The sequence below is a fragment of the Salminus brasiliensis genome, chromosome 21 (genome assembly GCF_030463535.1).
Source record: "Salminus brasiliensis chromosome 21, fSalBra1.hap2, whole genome shotgun sequence".
Lineage (NCBI taxonomy): Eukaryota > Metazoa > Chordata > Actinopteri > Characiformes > Bryconidae > Salminus > Salminus brasiliensis.
Window position 1 is genome coordinate 12,751,608 of NC_132898.1, and position 16,463 is coordinate 12,768,070.

At 38.6% G+C, this 16,463-nt stretch overlaps 1 protein-coding gene across 3 annotated transcripts in view; it reads left to right on the forward strand.

Annotated features, from left to right (window-relative positions):
* The window catches only part of hdac11 (histone deacetylase 11), a 77,062-nt gene that overhangs the window by 2,467 nt on the left and 58,132 nt on the right, over window positions 1-16,463 (forward strand). For 2 of the 3 annotated variants that reach the window (XM_072666082.1, XM_072666084.1), the window contains exons 1-3: window positions 12,975-13,170; window positions 13,599-13,661; window positions 14,177-14,325. In XM_072666082.1, the coding sequence (XP_072522183.1) occupies window positions 13,603-13,661; window positions 14,177-14,325 (208 nt within the window). In that variant the 5' untranslated portion in view covers window positions 12,975-13,170; window positions 13,599-13,602. Of the gene's footprint in view, window positions 1-12,974; window positions 13,171-13,598; window positions 13,662-14,176; window positions 14,326-16,463 lie in introns of those variants that run through there. The other variant, XM_072666083.1, reaches the window with a different exon arrangement.

Below are 16,463 nucleotides of genomic sequence, written 5' to 3' on the forward strand. Positions count from 1 at the left end.
AGCACCCATTACTCTACCCCATCTCCTCAGCACCCAATTATTCCACCCCATCTCCTCAGTGGTCCATTACACCACCACATCTCCTCAGCACCCATTACTCTACCCCATCTCCTCAGCACCCAATTATTCCACCCCATCTCCTCAGTGGTCCATTACACCACCACATCTCCTCAGCACCCATTACTCTACCCCATCTCCTCAACACCCAATTACTCCACCCCATCTCCTCAGTGGTCCATTACACCACCACATCTCCTCAGCACCCATTACTCTACCCCATCTCCTCAGCACCCAATTTCTTCCACCCCATCTCCTCAGTGGTCCATTACACCACCGCATCTCCTCAGCACCTAATTACTCCACCCCATCTCCTCAGCACCCAATTACTCCACCCCATCTTCTTAATGTCCCAGTACTCTACCCCATCTTCTCAATGCCCCAGTACTCCACCCCATGTCCTTAGCACTCCATTAGTCCACCCCCTTTTTCTCAACTGCCCATTAATCCACACCCTAATCCACCCCAAACAGTGACTAATACTCAACTATTCTTGCAGCAGCTAATTGCTATGAAGTGAATTCTAAATGTTTAGAAGTTTATAAATTCACTATTAAGAAGCTAAATGTAGTAGAGGGAAGCACTAATGCCTTTACCAAGTAGAATATGTGGAGAGCATGATATAGATTTGGGCAATGGTGGCACATGTGCTCACTGTCACTGTGTGTTGCTATATTTACCTACTTAACCGTGATTGTGTTTCTTAAATATTGACTAATAAGTACCTTAAATAACCTGCGTGTCATACTTTTACAGAAACTTTGGTCTTGTTTTATAATTCATCTATTCTTTCACTGATTAATCAATCCATATATAATTCATACTGCATATACATATTCATGATTTAGTAGGATAATCTTATGATTTTTGCATATGAGATGTGAATATCCTGTGCTCCAAATATTAATTCTCTATTGGTCTCTCTCTATGATTTATGTAAGCACTGTTTGTCCTTATAAGAACATGGTGAGTGCGGAGTCTCATCTAGCCACTGAGAAAGAGACCTCGGTGAATTGTCAGTAAAATAAAATACAGTGCATAAAACGAAATTGTTCGAAAATTGTAATGACTAGGACTAAGAGTACATTGGTCCTGTGCTTCAGTCAAATTGGCTCCTTCTTTTTAATCATTTACTCAAAGCTCACATTTTGTGCATAGGTCTAACAGATGCACTAAAGTTAAAGCATTCAGAAGAGCCTGAATGTTCACAGAAAGCATGGCCTGCTAACATGGTCCTTAACCTTATAATATATCAGTTATATCATTGTCCTGCTGGAACACCCAGTTGTTTACAGCTTACAGCCACCTAGCTAATGGCTTGAGGTTATGATGAAGAATTCTGAGGTAGTCCTCCTTCTTTATTATTCAAACCACTTTTTGCAATGTACCTGTCCTATTGGCAGCAAAACAGGCCCAGAGCATGATGCTTCCATTACCATGCTTAACAGTTGACAGCCTCCCCTTCTCCAAACATCATTGTCTCTGATCATAAAACTATTTGGAATCCGCAGCTGTTTAGAAATGACCTGTGTAAATGTACAGTCATCCTTCTATATATCTGCACTAAGCTTGTTGGTCAGTCCAATCCAACCTTTTTTTTATGGGCTACCATCTGTAGCCACTCAGCCGCTAATCACTTTCAACACAACTGAAGTAATAATTTGACCCTGCATTTAATATATATATATATATATATATATATATATATAGTTTTTCTATGTCTGTATATTACAGTGTCATACAGTATCAAAAACCACATAATCTTGTCTATTTCGAGAACAATTACCAACTTGAATTCATGTGAATTATGTGAATTTAGTTAACACAATGCTGATATGTGCTGATTAGCATGTCTAAATTAGTCTAGTAACTGTCAAACTGTTCAAAACATAAAAAGCAAACTTCAGAGACCAAAAATATCTAGGCCAGTTTACAAAATTTTGTGTAGGAGGTACATTGTGCAAATATGATTATTCTCTGAACTACTCCTTTAAGAAGCTCTCTTCATGAATTATAGATTTTTCCCAGGGCCTTAAGAGACTTGTTTGTGCTTAATCATGAGGTCAGGACCTCTGAGCCCATTGTATCTTCCCACAGTTCAGAAGAAAAGGCCGTCTACATATCGCATATTGGCATTTTTTCCCCCTAACAGACTCTGGTCAGCTTATTTTCTGGAGATAATCCTGTGGGGGGTTTGCATAGAAATGGTTTGTCCATACTAGATGTATTGCTTTACACTATTAATAAACTATCCCACACTGGGTGGGTGGTTATTGGTTTCTTTTGTTGTGTGCGCTGATATTGCGATTGTGCTGTCACATATTGTATTCATTTATTTCTGACTTATACTGATTTATTCTTTGTCAGAAACCGTTTTCAATAATAACAAATTCTGCATCAACAGAACTCTTAGTGATTTAGAACAAGAGGCCAATGTCCATCTTCTGTTTATATGCATGTTGTGTTACATGCACAATTAAATGAAAATATTTTTTTGTCTGTTTTTAGTTTTTTCCACCTGTAGCTGCTCTGTACACTGACTAAATAATTCTGGATGAATAGAAAATTAGAAATACTATAAATTACTTGGAATAAACTCTTATTTTATTGACTTCCATTCAAAGTTCAGAATTTGCCATCTTCTGTAAAGCCACCATTTTGGAGATACATGGTTTTCATTGGACAGTGACAACATAAAGCTGTTAGATTTAATGTTTGAAGAAATGTTCATACAAGAGGGTATACATGCAAAGCATTTACAGTTGCCTACCTAGTGTTCACCACCCATGTCAAGGCACCACAATGTTTGACACATGATTACTGAGGTGTTTTAATTGTTTCATCTCATCTCATTTCATTCAGCTACTAGTCTTAATTTTACGCTTTTGGTTATCTTGGAAGTCTGCTTTTGCTGTTTGTCAACATGAGGACCAGAAACTAACCAACTCGAGTTTCTCACATCACAGTGATGGTAATAGGAACCAAGAGTCCTGATGTCTATATTGCAAATATGGGCATTGTATACTATCCAAAACCACTGGTGAACCTACTTTATTTTCATATTTTTATTTGTAATGTTAATAATAAATGAAGTTTTCTGAAGACAATAGGGCCCCAAGTGGTCCAGCAGAATAAGGCCCCAAGTGGTCTAGCCATCGACAGCCAGGCCCCCAGAGAGCACAATTGGCCTTGCTCTCTCCAGGGTGGGTAGATGTGGGCCAGTGATGTGGGCACTTACCCCACATCACTGGTGCTGGCACTGGTGTCTGCTGGCTGATGCATCAGAACTGAGTACACAGTTCTTTACTCCGAGTGCATTGGTGGCGTTGCTTTGGCGACAGTTCTGAAAAGGAGTGTGCATGTGTGGTCATGGATAGAACTCAACTTATTTACCAGGCAGTTCAATTAAAGGTCTGTGATTACATTTTCTCTCTGGTTATGATAAGATGATAGGATAGATGCCTAGTTTGTTGTTCACTTCACTATAGTCATGTCTCTGGGACATAAGCCGTCTGGACCCTGAACAATGTAATTCTGATTACAGCAATGATATGTAATAAACAAAATATCTACTGTAAAAATTACTTTGCTTGAAAGTTTACTAGGTCAAATGCAGGAAAGAAGCATTAAGAAAGATGCAGTGGAAGCAGTCTAATGAACAGGTGTAAAATAATGGACACTGATGTATAATATTGACGGCAGGTAATTAGTTTCTTTTCCCACAAAGGGCCTCCTGCTATGACTTGTTGGGTAGACATTAGTGTGGGATCTGCCTGATGCAGGGATTGTAAACAAGAAGTTAATTACTCTCCAGGGCTTTGTTAATGGCCAGGTGCTTCAGAGAGCCTTAAAACCCCAAACTACACTGACCACAGTTCCTAAAAACAGCTAAATCTGGTACAAAACCTTTTAGCAGATGAGGGTTCAGAAATGTGTGGATTTTTTTTTTTTGCCATTACATTTCAGTGTGGGCATCTTTACAGGATAAATATGGAGCATTTCATGAGTAATGCTAAAACTGAAATGCTAACACATTTACACATGACACAGTTTTCTTAAAGAAATATCTGGATTCAAAATGTAATGTTATCCAGTAAACGTAGTGATCACGAATAGATTTGCTTAGGTAGGTTCTGACTGATATTTGATATAATGTTAACCAAGAAAGTGGTCAAAAGTCACATTTATCACATAGATAAAAAAACAATAATAGCAGCCAACAAGAAGCCTGTTATTTTCTGTACATTTGAATACCATGGCTGACTGCTGACAACTGGAATTAAGGGGTAATTGTGGACTTGAGTTTTGACCTTACAGACTGAATATGTTCCAGTGTCTTTGTTCTACAAAGTGAAGGCCACCTGAACTCTTAGAACACATTTGTGGCTATAAAAACCCGCCACTTCCCTCTGAGCATTCACACCGTGGTTATGAGGCTATAATATGGATATTGTACACTTTGTAGAGCCCATATAATTTTACCACAGGCCAGTATTGTGTTCCTTCTTTCTCTCTCTGCTCACTGCTCTTATATTGTCTGTTCAATACATTGTCAACCAGAATAATTAATGAACAATTAAGGGCCAGTAAATGTAGCCTCCTCCAATCGAACACATAATTCATGGCCATTTCAGCACATTGCTAATTCTTTATATCTGTCGACCTAAAGATAAACTGCACAATGCATGTTTCATGAGTTTACACCTCCTCTGAGAATCATAATCCCAATTGATTTTATTGGCCAAGAATATGAATAACTGAAGAATATGAATAATTCTGGCTGCAGGTAACATTCAGACAAAATCGCAACACATAAAAAATTAAAACAAAGTAAAAGATGTTCAATTTAATGGAATTTAATAAGAAAAGGGTTCTATATAGTACTTAAAAAAAGTTCAATATGCTCCACTGACTGGTAATAGGGAGAATAACGCCTCTATCGTTACTACTCTGTATCTACGAGCTTGTTCAGAAAGGCAAGTGTGTCCTTTGGCCCACATCCGCACTGAGCTCAACTAGCTTCACACTTCAACTGGAACTCCCTGTATTGTACTTAAGCTGTGTAATGTATTCATTCTCTGCCTGACCACTAAGCTGCTATACTCAATACTACAGTACACTTTATTTACATGACATGATGTGATGCTGTTTACAAACACCAGACCTGGTTTATAACATATATAACATACTACACCTGAACTGTCCTCCTCTATTAATACACACAAACACCCAGCTGTAATTGCTGGAGTCCATATTCATGCAGCTTACTTATTAGTATAATAACAGTTTGCACCTTAAATCACACCTTACATATTTGTATTTATTGAACTGTGTTTATTGTCTATTGTACTTATTGTCTATGTACCCTGTTTCATGTTTTGCACTACCGTCCCATTGCAGTACTGTTTAGCCATTGCTGCACTGCAGATTTAGCCTAACAATCTACAATCCTGTATTAGTATGATGACAATAACATTGAATTGTAGCCCAAATTACATTTTCCAACTGTAGAGGGAGTCCAGGAGCAAGAAAAAACAATTCTCGCAAAATGCTTCTCTATGTTGTCGATTTTTTAAGAACCCTTGAAGGACCTTTTTAAGGATGTGGAGCAGTGGGTAGGATGTGCTAGACTGTGTAATACATACTTTTATCTATACAAATGAAAAAAAAAAAACATGGATCAAGAAATCTGTTACCGTTTTTAGTGATTTATCAATTTGAATAAATAATAGTCCATTTTAAGGTGTCAGAAACCACACAAATCCGGCTCTCCACTACCCTCCTGCCTGCTGAGATGCTGTCTTGCTCTGGATCCTTGCATTAATTCATTCCCACCACACTAGCTGCATAGCTGTGCATAAGACTGTTTAAGCTGCATGGGCTTTCACATTAACACTGAGCATGTGTCCTACACTCCCTCACATTCTCAGAACTCACGGCCTGCTGCCACATTAGCCATAGCTCTTCATCAGCTCACTCTTTCTGTCCAGTTGTTCTCGTTCTTCTGTTATTTGTTGTACTATCTAGTGTTGACCTGAAGAGGATGAGTCTTGGTTCCTCTCAAGGTTTCTTCCTCCTGATCTATCTTTTTCTTGCTTGTTTATAAGAGGCTCGGCCCTGGATTTCTGTGACGCCGCAGTTGTTGTAAAAAGCGCTAAGGAAATTTGAATTAAATTGAACTGACAAGCCAGTCAATTTGAAATGATTTAACACCTAACATGATTTGAGGCAAGTGTATGATAAATCAGGCGTGCAGTTTACACAGTGCTAATTAGGAGCTATTACTCGTTAGCTACATTAACCTCTTATCTCCATCTCAAAACTAAAGAAGTTAACACATCTAGCAAACACATCTTGACTGACTTTATGTCAAGTTTTGAATGGTCATATCTGAGCTGAACTACATGTCCTGTGCTGTCAACATGCGAGTCCGGGTCACTCTGCATCGTCTCCTGATAACACACATCACTGCTGTCAACAGTGCTGGCCTGTCGTCATGGAAACTGATCAACCCGGGTATCTAAGAGCAGGTGTGTGACTCTCCAGTGAGCAGTGATGCCTCTCTGAAACATGACAAAGCATGAGCAGAAAGCAACAGCTGTTCCTCAAACTGCTAAAGCATTTATCATCCGCTAACCAGTTCTAAGAGGAAAAAGACATTATTATTATTATTATTATTATTATTATTATAGATTGCAAATATTTTCTGAATATGCACTGTACCCCCACAGATCTTATATAGAACATGAGATGAGTTTAGACACAACATAAAGACCTTTTTATTTATTGAAAAAAAAAAAACGTATTCAATACCAATGGGCCCTGTGTGAAAAAGTAGCTGCCCCCTTAGTTACTCACTAAATAACTGGGATCACTCAAATTAGGGATCACTCACACCCAGGTTTGATTACTGTCACCCCTGTTGGGTCTAAACACCACTGTTCCAACACTCTGAGAGGTAAGCTAAAAGACCTTTTAGAGAAAGCTGAACGGTCTACATATATATAGGGAGAGACAAACAACGAAATAAAGCAATCAAAGCAGAAGTGTTTGGACCTAGTCAGAGCCTAGATCTTTTTATTAAAGTGTTTTTCATCATTTGATTGGCAGGAAACCAGCTGTCTTCATGCTTTCTGCGCTCAGACATTCAGGATTTCTTCTAGGCGTTCACTTACTTTGCTGCATTCATGTTTTTTCTTTCAGATTTGCATTTAAATAGGCGTGACGCAGATTTCCTAAACTACACGCACAGTGTATCTAAGTGCTGGTTAATTTTAGATGTCCAGGTGGATTTCAATCAGCTCTTTTGGGAAGTGATGGAAAATCTAATTATGTCCTTAGAAACGTCAGAGGTGCATAATCAAACGGGGTTTCAGAAGGGAAATTACACGAAGGCCTGCCTTACTTTGTATTTTTTTAGGCAGCTACAATCATTTTCGTAGGTACACCTACCATATAAGGGCCCTGTAGGTTTACAATTACATTTACGTAATTTATAGGTTTACATTTTACATTTATGGCATTTAGCTGACACTCTTATCCAGAGCGACTTACAAGGTAACTCGTATTACATAGGTGAGCTAGGAGTGTTAGGAGTCTTGCCCAAGGATTCTTATTGTGGTGTGGTAGCTCACTGGCAGGTTGTGGTGTTATCTGTTGCGCCACACCAACCACAATTACCGTGGCTCATCTGTTGCTGCACAGTTTGTTGCTATTACATGTCAATGTCATGTCTGCCACAATGATTTGGTGTGAAGCATTTAAACCCAGTAGTTCTTCTTACTTGAACAAGTTCTTGGCTGACTTGGCAGACATTTGTTTCCAGAATTTGCTGATGTTTGCTGAATCCATTCTCCCATCTACACATGCAGTTTTTGCTGCCACTGGCTGCCACACAACCTGAAGGTGTAATAGATCTACCTCCATGCGTAACAGTTGGCAAGGAATTCTTTTCATTAAATGCTGCTCCTGTGTTCACCCTTTTGGTAATTGTGAAGGTTATATTCTAACACCATCAGCCCCCAGCATTAAGTGCATTATTTGTGGTGTATAGAAGTCATATAGAAGTAGACCTGTTTAGGGAGTATGGAGGCATTTCAGATATCGCAATGAACATTAGCTTGCATAGTCCTCCTGTGAACTACTGCAACAAGTGGCAGAGTGGACCTCCCTGTAATGACCACCAGCGCTGTGTGTATCACCTACAGCATATGGGGTGATATGGTGAAGTGGTGAAGTGAAGCGATTGGTGAGTGATTGGTGTGATGGTTAGTGATTATTGTGTGTTTCTGCTGATTGCAGTGAGCATCGCATTCGATTACATGCTACATAGCCATGCTGATTTCACATTGGACCAGTGATTGGAGCATTGTCTCACAGTAATGAACCACTTTTTCATCCCCATGTTTTCTCTCTCTTTCACAAAGTGACACCTTTTTCTTTCTTTTTTTCCACTTTATGTAATAACACTATTTTAGCATAATAGCCCAACATTTCAGAAATGTATTTTTACAGACACTCCTTGTCAACAAGGCCAGCCTCTTCTACCTAGAAACTGGCCGATGTTGAAAAGGTTAGAGGATGTAAAATTGTGCATCAGCATACAGCAGCAGATGAGCTGAACCTACAGCTGTGGTAGAAGCCAAATTCTATCGGTGTCCATTACAAATGGTAAATAAGCTTGTCTTTTCTTGTCTTGAGATGTTTATATACACTATTTTAAATATTAATTTTAATTGATTTTTGAACAGTTCTTTCTTTGGGGTACAATAACTGTACAATGTATTTCTTTCACAGAAAAAATGTTTTATTGTTTTTTCCATTAACACAAGTACAAATTATCAATACAAAGTCTAGGCAAACCTGATTGACTGTAGACAGTAACAGTGGTGTTCAAGAGAGCTTCTCAGATCTGCACTGACCTCCTTGTTCAGTCTAATCCAACCATTTAGATGTGGGCACAGAGAAGCTAATCTGTAGCCAATCATGATCACTATCCTTGACATTGGCAAGTTAAAATACACTTTCAGCACTTTACTTTTCAGCATCACTTAATTAATAATAATTAATGAATGTAAGTTAATAAGTTAATGAATGTATCATTTTTGATATTGTGCTGATTTCAAAACCACCACCCCCCATTTACATATTTTAAAAATGTGTGTCACTCATTCTGCTCCAGACAAGACACACAAGTGTGTGTAACCCACCACCACAACTATATATAGTGGACCTACCAGGTAGATTAAGCTAATGTACAAAGAAGATAATATGTGGGTGGGAAGTGTACAATACCAAGTTCCAAAATTGTGATTTTTTTTTCTGTTGAAATATAGTTTGTTTGTTTAACACCTGGTTAAACAAACAAACAAACAAACAAACAGAATAATAGCAAGACAGCAAGCATATGCTGTGTTTTAAAACATACTGGTGTATTGATCACATGTCATGGAAGCTGATTGACAACAAAATTTGGTGAGTTAAACATTATTGCCATGACGTGGCCTGCAATGATCTTTCAGTTGATGGCGTGTATCAAATCCACATCCACATGAATGGCCAGCAGAGAAGCATTGTTCTGCAGAACATTGCCCAGAGCATCACACTCCCTCCACCAGCTTGTCTTCTTCCCCCAGAGGATCCTGATAGCATCACTGCCACAGACAAATGGCGTACACACACCCGGCCGTACAGAATATAAAAGGGATTAAAATAGACCATGTGGCTTTTTTTCTATTAGATCTAGGTCCATGTGCCTACTATGGACACTTTCGATGGTGGACAGATGTTAAAATGAGCACTCACTGGTCTGTGGCCATGCACCCACATATGTAGTAGAGTGTGATGCACCGCACTGTATGTTTAATATCTTCCACTGTGGTAGTGGCCTTACTCAATCAGCATGCCTCAACACAATTGTATAACTAGCATGAGAGTTTCTCTATTATGAAAAGCCCTTTGTTGTTGTAGCACTAAAACTCTATCCACAAGTTTACAGCTGTTCTTAATTGAAGGCTTAAGGTGAGGAATATAATAGGAATATTCTGACAATGTTGCTGAGCTATCCTGTCTGAAGGACTAAGAACCCTCTAGGGTGCAAGTGTTGATGGAAGAGAAAAATATGGTAATAATTACATGACTCAACAAAATCTTTTTAAGCTGCAAGAATAACGGCAGAATCCTTTATTCCGTCCAACTGGAGGAGCCCTGAGAAAGGACCCACTGCCACTTTGAATAGGCTGTAATCTTAATGCCCGTCACCACATCTGACACTTGTTCTAATCTGTAGATTTTCTTTAATTGTAAATAAAGCACTTTAAGACTTTCTGAATAAAATAGTGCCTTGATGTTTCTCCTTGTTTCTTTATAGTAGCGTTTTCCCTACCAGAGATCACCTTCGCTGGTTTTTGTTGGATATTCATTAATTTATTTGGATCTTCCAGGCTCCTCAGACTTTTTGTCATACATTGCAGATGTGGGGACAAATATGGGTCTTTAAAACATATAAGCGTCAGTTATGGCAACAGCAAGTGTATTGTGGCCCAGACTTTGGAGGTGCAAATACAGTGAGTTAAGACTTTTAGGGGTTAGGAATGGGCCCATTTTACAGCTCTGTTTTGGTTCTGCAGGATTGTCTTTTGAAAGATGAGACATCAGTGTTTGAGGTCACGATATGCCACTTCCATGTACTATGCCAAGCTACCCTGTCAAAACAAACAAACAAACAAACAAAAACCCAGCCAGCTGTTCAAGCTTAGCATTTGACCAGCATAGGGTATGTTTATGTTTGAGTTTAATAGTTTAACAGGTCTACAGGCATAATCAACCTGACCAAGCTAGACAACCAGTATTACCAAGCTTGACCATGCTGGTTGACAAGCATGACCAAGCTCGTTGACCAGCATGACCAGTATCACCACACTGGTCGACCAGCATGACCAGTGTGACCAAAGATAACTAAAATCAAATGCAATATACACTATACCGGTCTAGAGCTGGTTAACCAGCTGGCTTTCCAACATAGGGTATGTCTGCACATAGATAACCTGCTTCAACCACCTTGATCAATAAAAACAGCTTACACCATCCAAAACCAGCTACCAGCAACACCTGGTTTTCCATTCTAGCGTATTTTCAAAAATGAGTGAAAGATAATTAGCATAACATACTAACAAGCTTTTGTTATGGTCAGCAATAGGAGTGACTTCTATGGTTGACATGTCAGAGAAAAATGCTGGGTTTTCAGTAAAAGAATCTATGAAGTCTATCATAGCGCTGGACAAGCATCTTAAAGGCGACTCCGTGCTGATTAAACAGTGAAAATCCTGAATGTCAAGGCATTAATTAAGTTCACCTAGGGACAGGGTCGATTATTCCTGCTGAGAAAGAGAAGGAGAAGACTGTATTTCTACAAATGAAAATCGACAGCGTTGACCTCAATTTATGCAAATATATTCCATTATACAGAGGAGCTACCCAGGCCACGCTATGGGCTGCTCTCGCTTCAAAGAATGGACCCGCAGAGAGGATATGCTTTGTGGGAGTGCAGAGACGCTTCACATTACATGGTGCCACTGAGTTCCTCCAACTTACTTCTGAGTCTTTTAGAGCATTAAGGGTTATTGATAAAAATGAAGGCTGAATATATGAGCCACTGAGCTCTGAACACGTCTTCTCCTTGAGGAGTGTGGAAATGTTATGTTTCCTGATCTGATGGTCAGCGGATGGCTTTCGCTCTCGGGCTACTCACTGACCTGAACACTGGCAGCCAATCAGAGAGCAGATCCAGCCTTACATCATCGCTATGCCTCTGCAGCGACATCATCATTACGCAAGTGCTACACACATACACTGCTATTTATAGCAACCACACCGCTGGAGGCAGCAGGCGTGCGACTGGATCACAAAGCAAAGTAAAAGCAAATAACAGGCCACATTCCTCCTGAATTGCTAAGACACATGCTGGCCGTACTGTTGCAACTGTACTGAAAATTGGGAAAAGAAAAATATAGAGACCATATCTTGTGGTAACAGAGATTGTAGCCATATATAAACCATATCAGCATGCCTTAAAGACCTTTTCTTTTTTTCAAATCCTGTATAATTCAATGACTGAGATGTAAAAAAAGTCATTTTGAATATGTTAACATGAAATGGTGCATTTCTTTTTTGTGGTACAACATAAATATTGCCATTTTCATTTCAACCCAGAACAAACAGTGAACCTTTGTGTGTCTTTTTTATAGGTGTGTGTTCTAATTATGGTAAAATAGAGATAAATCTGAAAAACTAGCATTTGGTGACTCCCATTTGGGGACTTAAAATGCCATACATGTATTTAAAAAAAATACATTTTAGGGCAAAATCATTTTAAAAAAAAGCTATCTGAATGCTTTATATTTTAAAATCATTTAGTGTAACAAACTTTAGAGGCATTAAACATCTTGAGGCTTCTGATTGTTATCACCACCTTATCTTACCACCGTTATCTCCATTTTTGCCAAGATATCCTGGCACATTAAAAAATACACTTTTAAAAAGATCTAGAGGCTAAATGCTATCTGTTAAGCTTCAGTCACTGTCACTAAGCATTACCAATTATTATTTATTATTATTATTATTATTATTATTATTATTATTATTATTATTATTATTATGCCATTTAGACATATATAGGAAACATATTTCTCATGCTGTAGTGGTACCGTGTGTTAATTATTATACAAATATTCTCATAAGACCAAGAATATCAAATCAGTCAGATTTCTTTTCCACAGTTAAAGGATTCAGACAATCGATTGAACATTAAATAATTGTAGTCAACACTGTGTAAAACACCAGCACGGATGAAATGATAGGGGACTTTAATGAATTTGTTGAGATGTTGACAGCTGTGAACTGTCAACAACGTATGACGTAATGACGCGAACAGCGGAAACGAGACACTCGGAATTGCAGCTCCAGCCTTTCTGACAGTCTGCAAACATTTGGGTGTTTAACACACATATCATACACTGTAGAAGATGGCAGCATGTCTCTTTTGTGCAATAAACGACTAGAAGGACGAAAAGTAATCTCACCGTACATATAAGAGGGCTATAAGATGGCTAGCAGGTGAGTCTCGTACATTTTGGGCGCGATTTTCCGTCAAAGTCCGTCTTAAATCGGTTCTTTGTGCTTTCGAGCCCTTAAAGACATAAATGCATTGAAGAACGCTGCGTGCATTAAATCCACGGAGACTGTGTGAGATACCTAAACCAAGTGATAAAAGGATAATATTTTCTCCAGAACACGAAGTGTTGCGTCTCATAAATTGCTGGCTCGCATGCGCAGGAGTAGTGGAGGATTGTGGGAAATGTAGTTTGAAACGTGAACATCAGATAACAGCGTTCTTATAGCTAGGGTCGTTTCTTTGAAAACAAGTGTAACCACATGCCTCTAAACATCTAAAGGTGATAAGGTTTAGGTAGAAATGCATTGTGCTAACGTGCCACTTTAAATTCGCATTATTAATGGTTTTTTTTTTTTTTTATCTCTTCAAGTTGAATGTTGGGATGTTGGAAGGTCAAAATGTCCAGTAAAGAAACTTCAGAAGGAAATAAGGGGTGAGTATTACACTCAAAACTAACTGCCAGCGCCCAGTTTTAAAGTACTGTCTCTCCTCATGCGCAACACTTTGTAACTGATAATGATGTATGTTACTTGTGTTTATAAACTGTAACCATTTCAGGTGGTATTAATAAGTTATATTAAGAGGTGGTACTGTTTCTGGCACAAAGAGGAATTAGCGTAGCTGTGGGTAGTTTAGTTTTATAGCTTACAGTAAATATAAAAATAAAGTTGTGGCATTCTCTAAAAAGAAAAATGTAATTTATACCAATAATAAGTTAAATAAATGCATCACTTTTAAGTTAAATGTAGATTAAAAATAACTCTGTGTTTTCACTTGGAAATGTAATTTATAAAGAATACTTTGTTTCAATAATTATTTAATAAAATACTAAGTAATCACAGCAATCTGAGAAGTATTAACAAAATACAGTAGCACAATACAATCTGTAAATCTGTTAAACTGTAATAAACATCATGTCTCTCTGTTTATGCCATTTTGGTTCTCCAGTTCACACCAAACGGAGCTGTATGTGCAAGTTCCTTCAACATGTCTGCCAATTGTCTACTCCCCGGAGTATAACATCACCTTCATGGGTCTGGAGAAACTCCATCCCTTTGACGCTGGCAAATGGGGCAAGGTCATTCACTTTTTAAAAGGTAACCCTGCTTTTGGACCTTTTGACCTCAGACCTAGGACTGTCACATCATGCCAACATTATATAGCATGAGCACTTTTTTTAAGCTGAGAAGTTGCAGTTTTTGTTAGCAGTACTTGATATTACTTGACATAGTTCCTTAAAATGACCAATATCTATCCCACATCATTGCTTATAAGCAGAGTAGGAGGTATCCTACACACAGGGCAAAACAGAGATGTCCGCCAGTCGTTTTCAATAAGCGCTCTGGGCGTTCAGTGGTTGCAGTTCTACACAGAAATCATGAAATCGGGACAAATCATGGGCTTGCTTTTGCTAGCAGCACTATGTCTTCTAGTTAGTAGTAACAATTGAATTTTCTGCCTGTACCTGACCGATATGACCCCCTTATTGCTTAGCATAAGAAAACAGAAATGCTGTATTTCACATGTTAGGTTGCATCTGGACCACATGTGGTCAAGAGTTCAGATGCTATGACAAGCCTTAAATGTGGCTTCTACAGCAGGGTACGTTTTGGCCCTCACAGTGGTAGTTCTAGTTTGCTTACCGCCTTGGGTTGTGTGAGGTAGTTATTGAAAAACAGAATATTAAATTAAATATACTACTTTTTTTACTAGTAGCATTACAACTGTCTCTTCTGTCCAGGAAAGACTTTCTATTAGATTATGGTATTATGCATTGCTGTGAGGATTTAATTGCATTCAATGAGAAGACAGTTAGTAAGTCAGGATGTTTGATGATCCCCACCCCACCTCATCCCAAAGATTTTGGATGGAGTGCAGGCATTTCAGAGAACACAGTTCCTCTGCTCCACAGTTGTGTTTGGTAGCTTCAACCCCTCTAGCCCTCACCATTAGGGCATTAGGCATGGTGCCAATAGGTTCATGTTTTTCTGCTCTAGAGAGTCCTATTCTATTGTCTGTGTTTTAAAGGGACTAGACAAGCTGTGTGTGTGCTTCATCTGTGGGTGCAACTTAAAGTAGCTGATTGCATTCATTAGAAGTGGTGTCCACAAACATTTGAACGTATAGTGTGTTATACTCATAAAGACACGTCAAAGCATCATTAGTGCGTTTCCCTTCTTTTCTTTTTCTTGACAGCACCTGATAGCTTAGTTATCCATTTGTGATTTTATTTGACACCTGATCAACAAGTACAACAGTACAACATCCCCCAACAGTCAAGTCAACTCTTCACCGCAGAGGGGAACTGGTTTCATTTGTAGACTGGTTTTCCACCATTAAGAAGAATACGGTTTACCTTTGGCTTCCATGCGGAGATGACTTACCCTGCCACCCCTCTCCATCTCATACTTCTCAGACATTCCCAGGTAGAAGCCGGCCTCGCTCACGTACTAGAATCAGGGCACCCACTCTAACAAGGTTAATTGACCTACATGGTGACCTGATGATATTGTGGCATGTGAGTGCAGCTATAATGCTTCAGGATGCCATTGAGAAAGGACTTTTTGTAGACGTTTTGCTATGCATTGGTATTTTCTGGTCATTTGTATTCTAAGAGACATTCTAGTTTGTTTTTTTTTGGGGAGAGTTTTAAGTAATCACTGTCATGATGTCTAAAATAGTGCCACAGGGCTGTTTAAAGAAGTAAACAGACTTGTGGCTATTAGGGCTGTGTATTGGCAAGAACTTGCCAATATGATATATATCACAATACTGAAATTACACTTTGATATATTGCAATTCTTTAAGGAAGGTAATTATTATTATAGGTAATATTGCATTTTTTTAATCAAATTTTCAGTATAATCAGTATAAAAATACAGCAGCATATACCTAAAAGATTTTTTTTTTTTGCCTTAAAACTTTGCGTTTAATGATTAAAAATCAGTACGGTGTTGCAAAACATAATATCACAATACTTATTATATCAATCTTTTCCTCACACTTTTATTAGCTAAATGTCTCAGTGGGTAGCTGCTTATACCTAAATCTGCCATTGGGCTCACTGTACACCTGCCATTGCCATAACTGAACCGTAAGTGCCTCAACTAGGCTGTAATTATCTGCTTTCAGTCCATCTGCATCTTTACAAATTGATCGTATATATTTGATAGTACAGACCAAGAAAACCCCTTGATTGTCTTTTCCACAATTGATGTCACTGAATGCTTTCAGC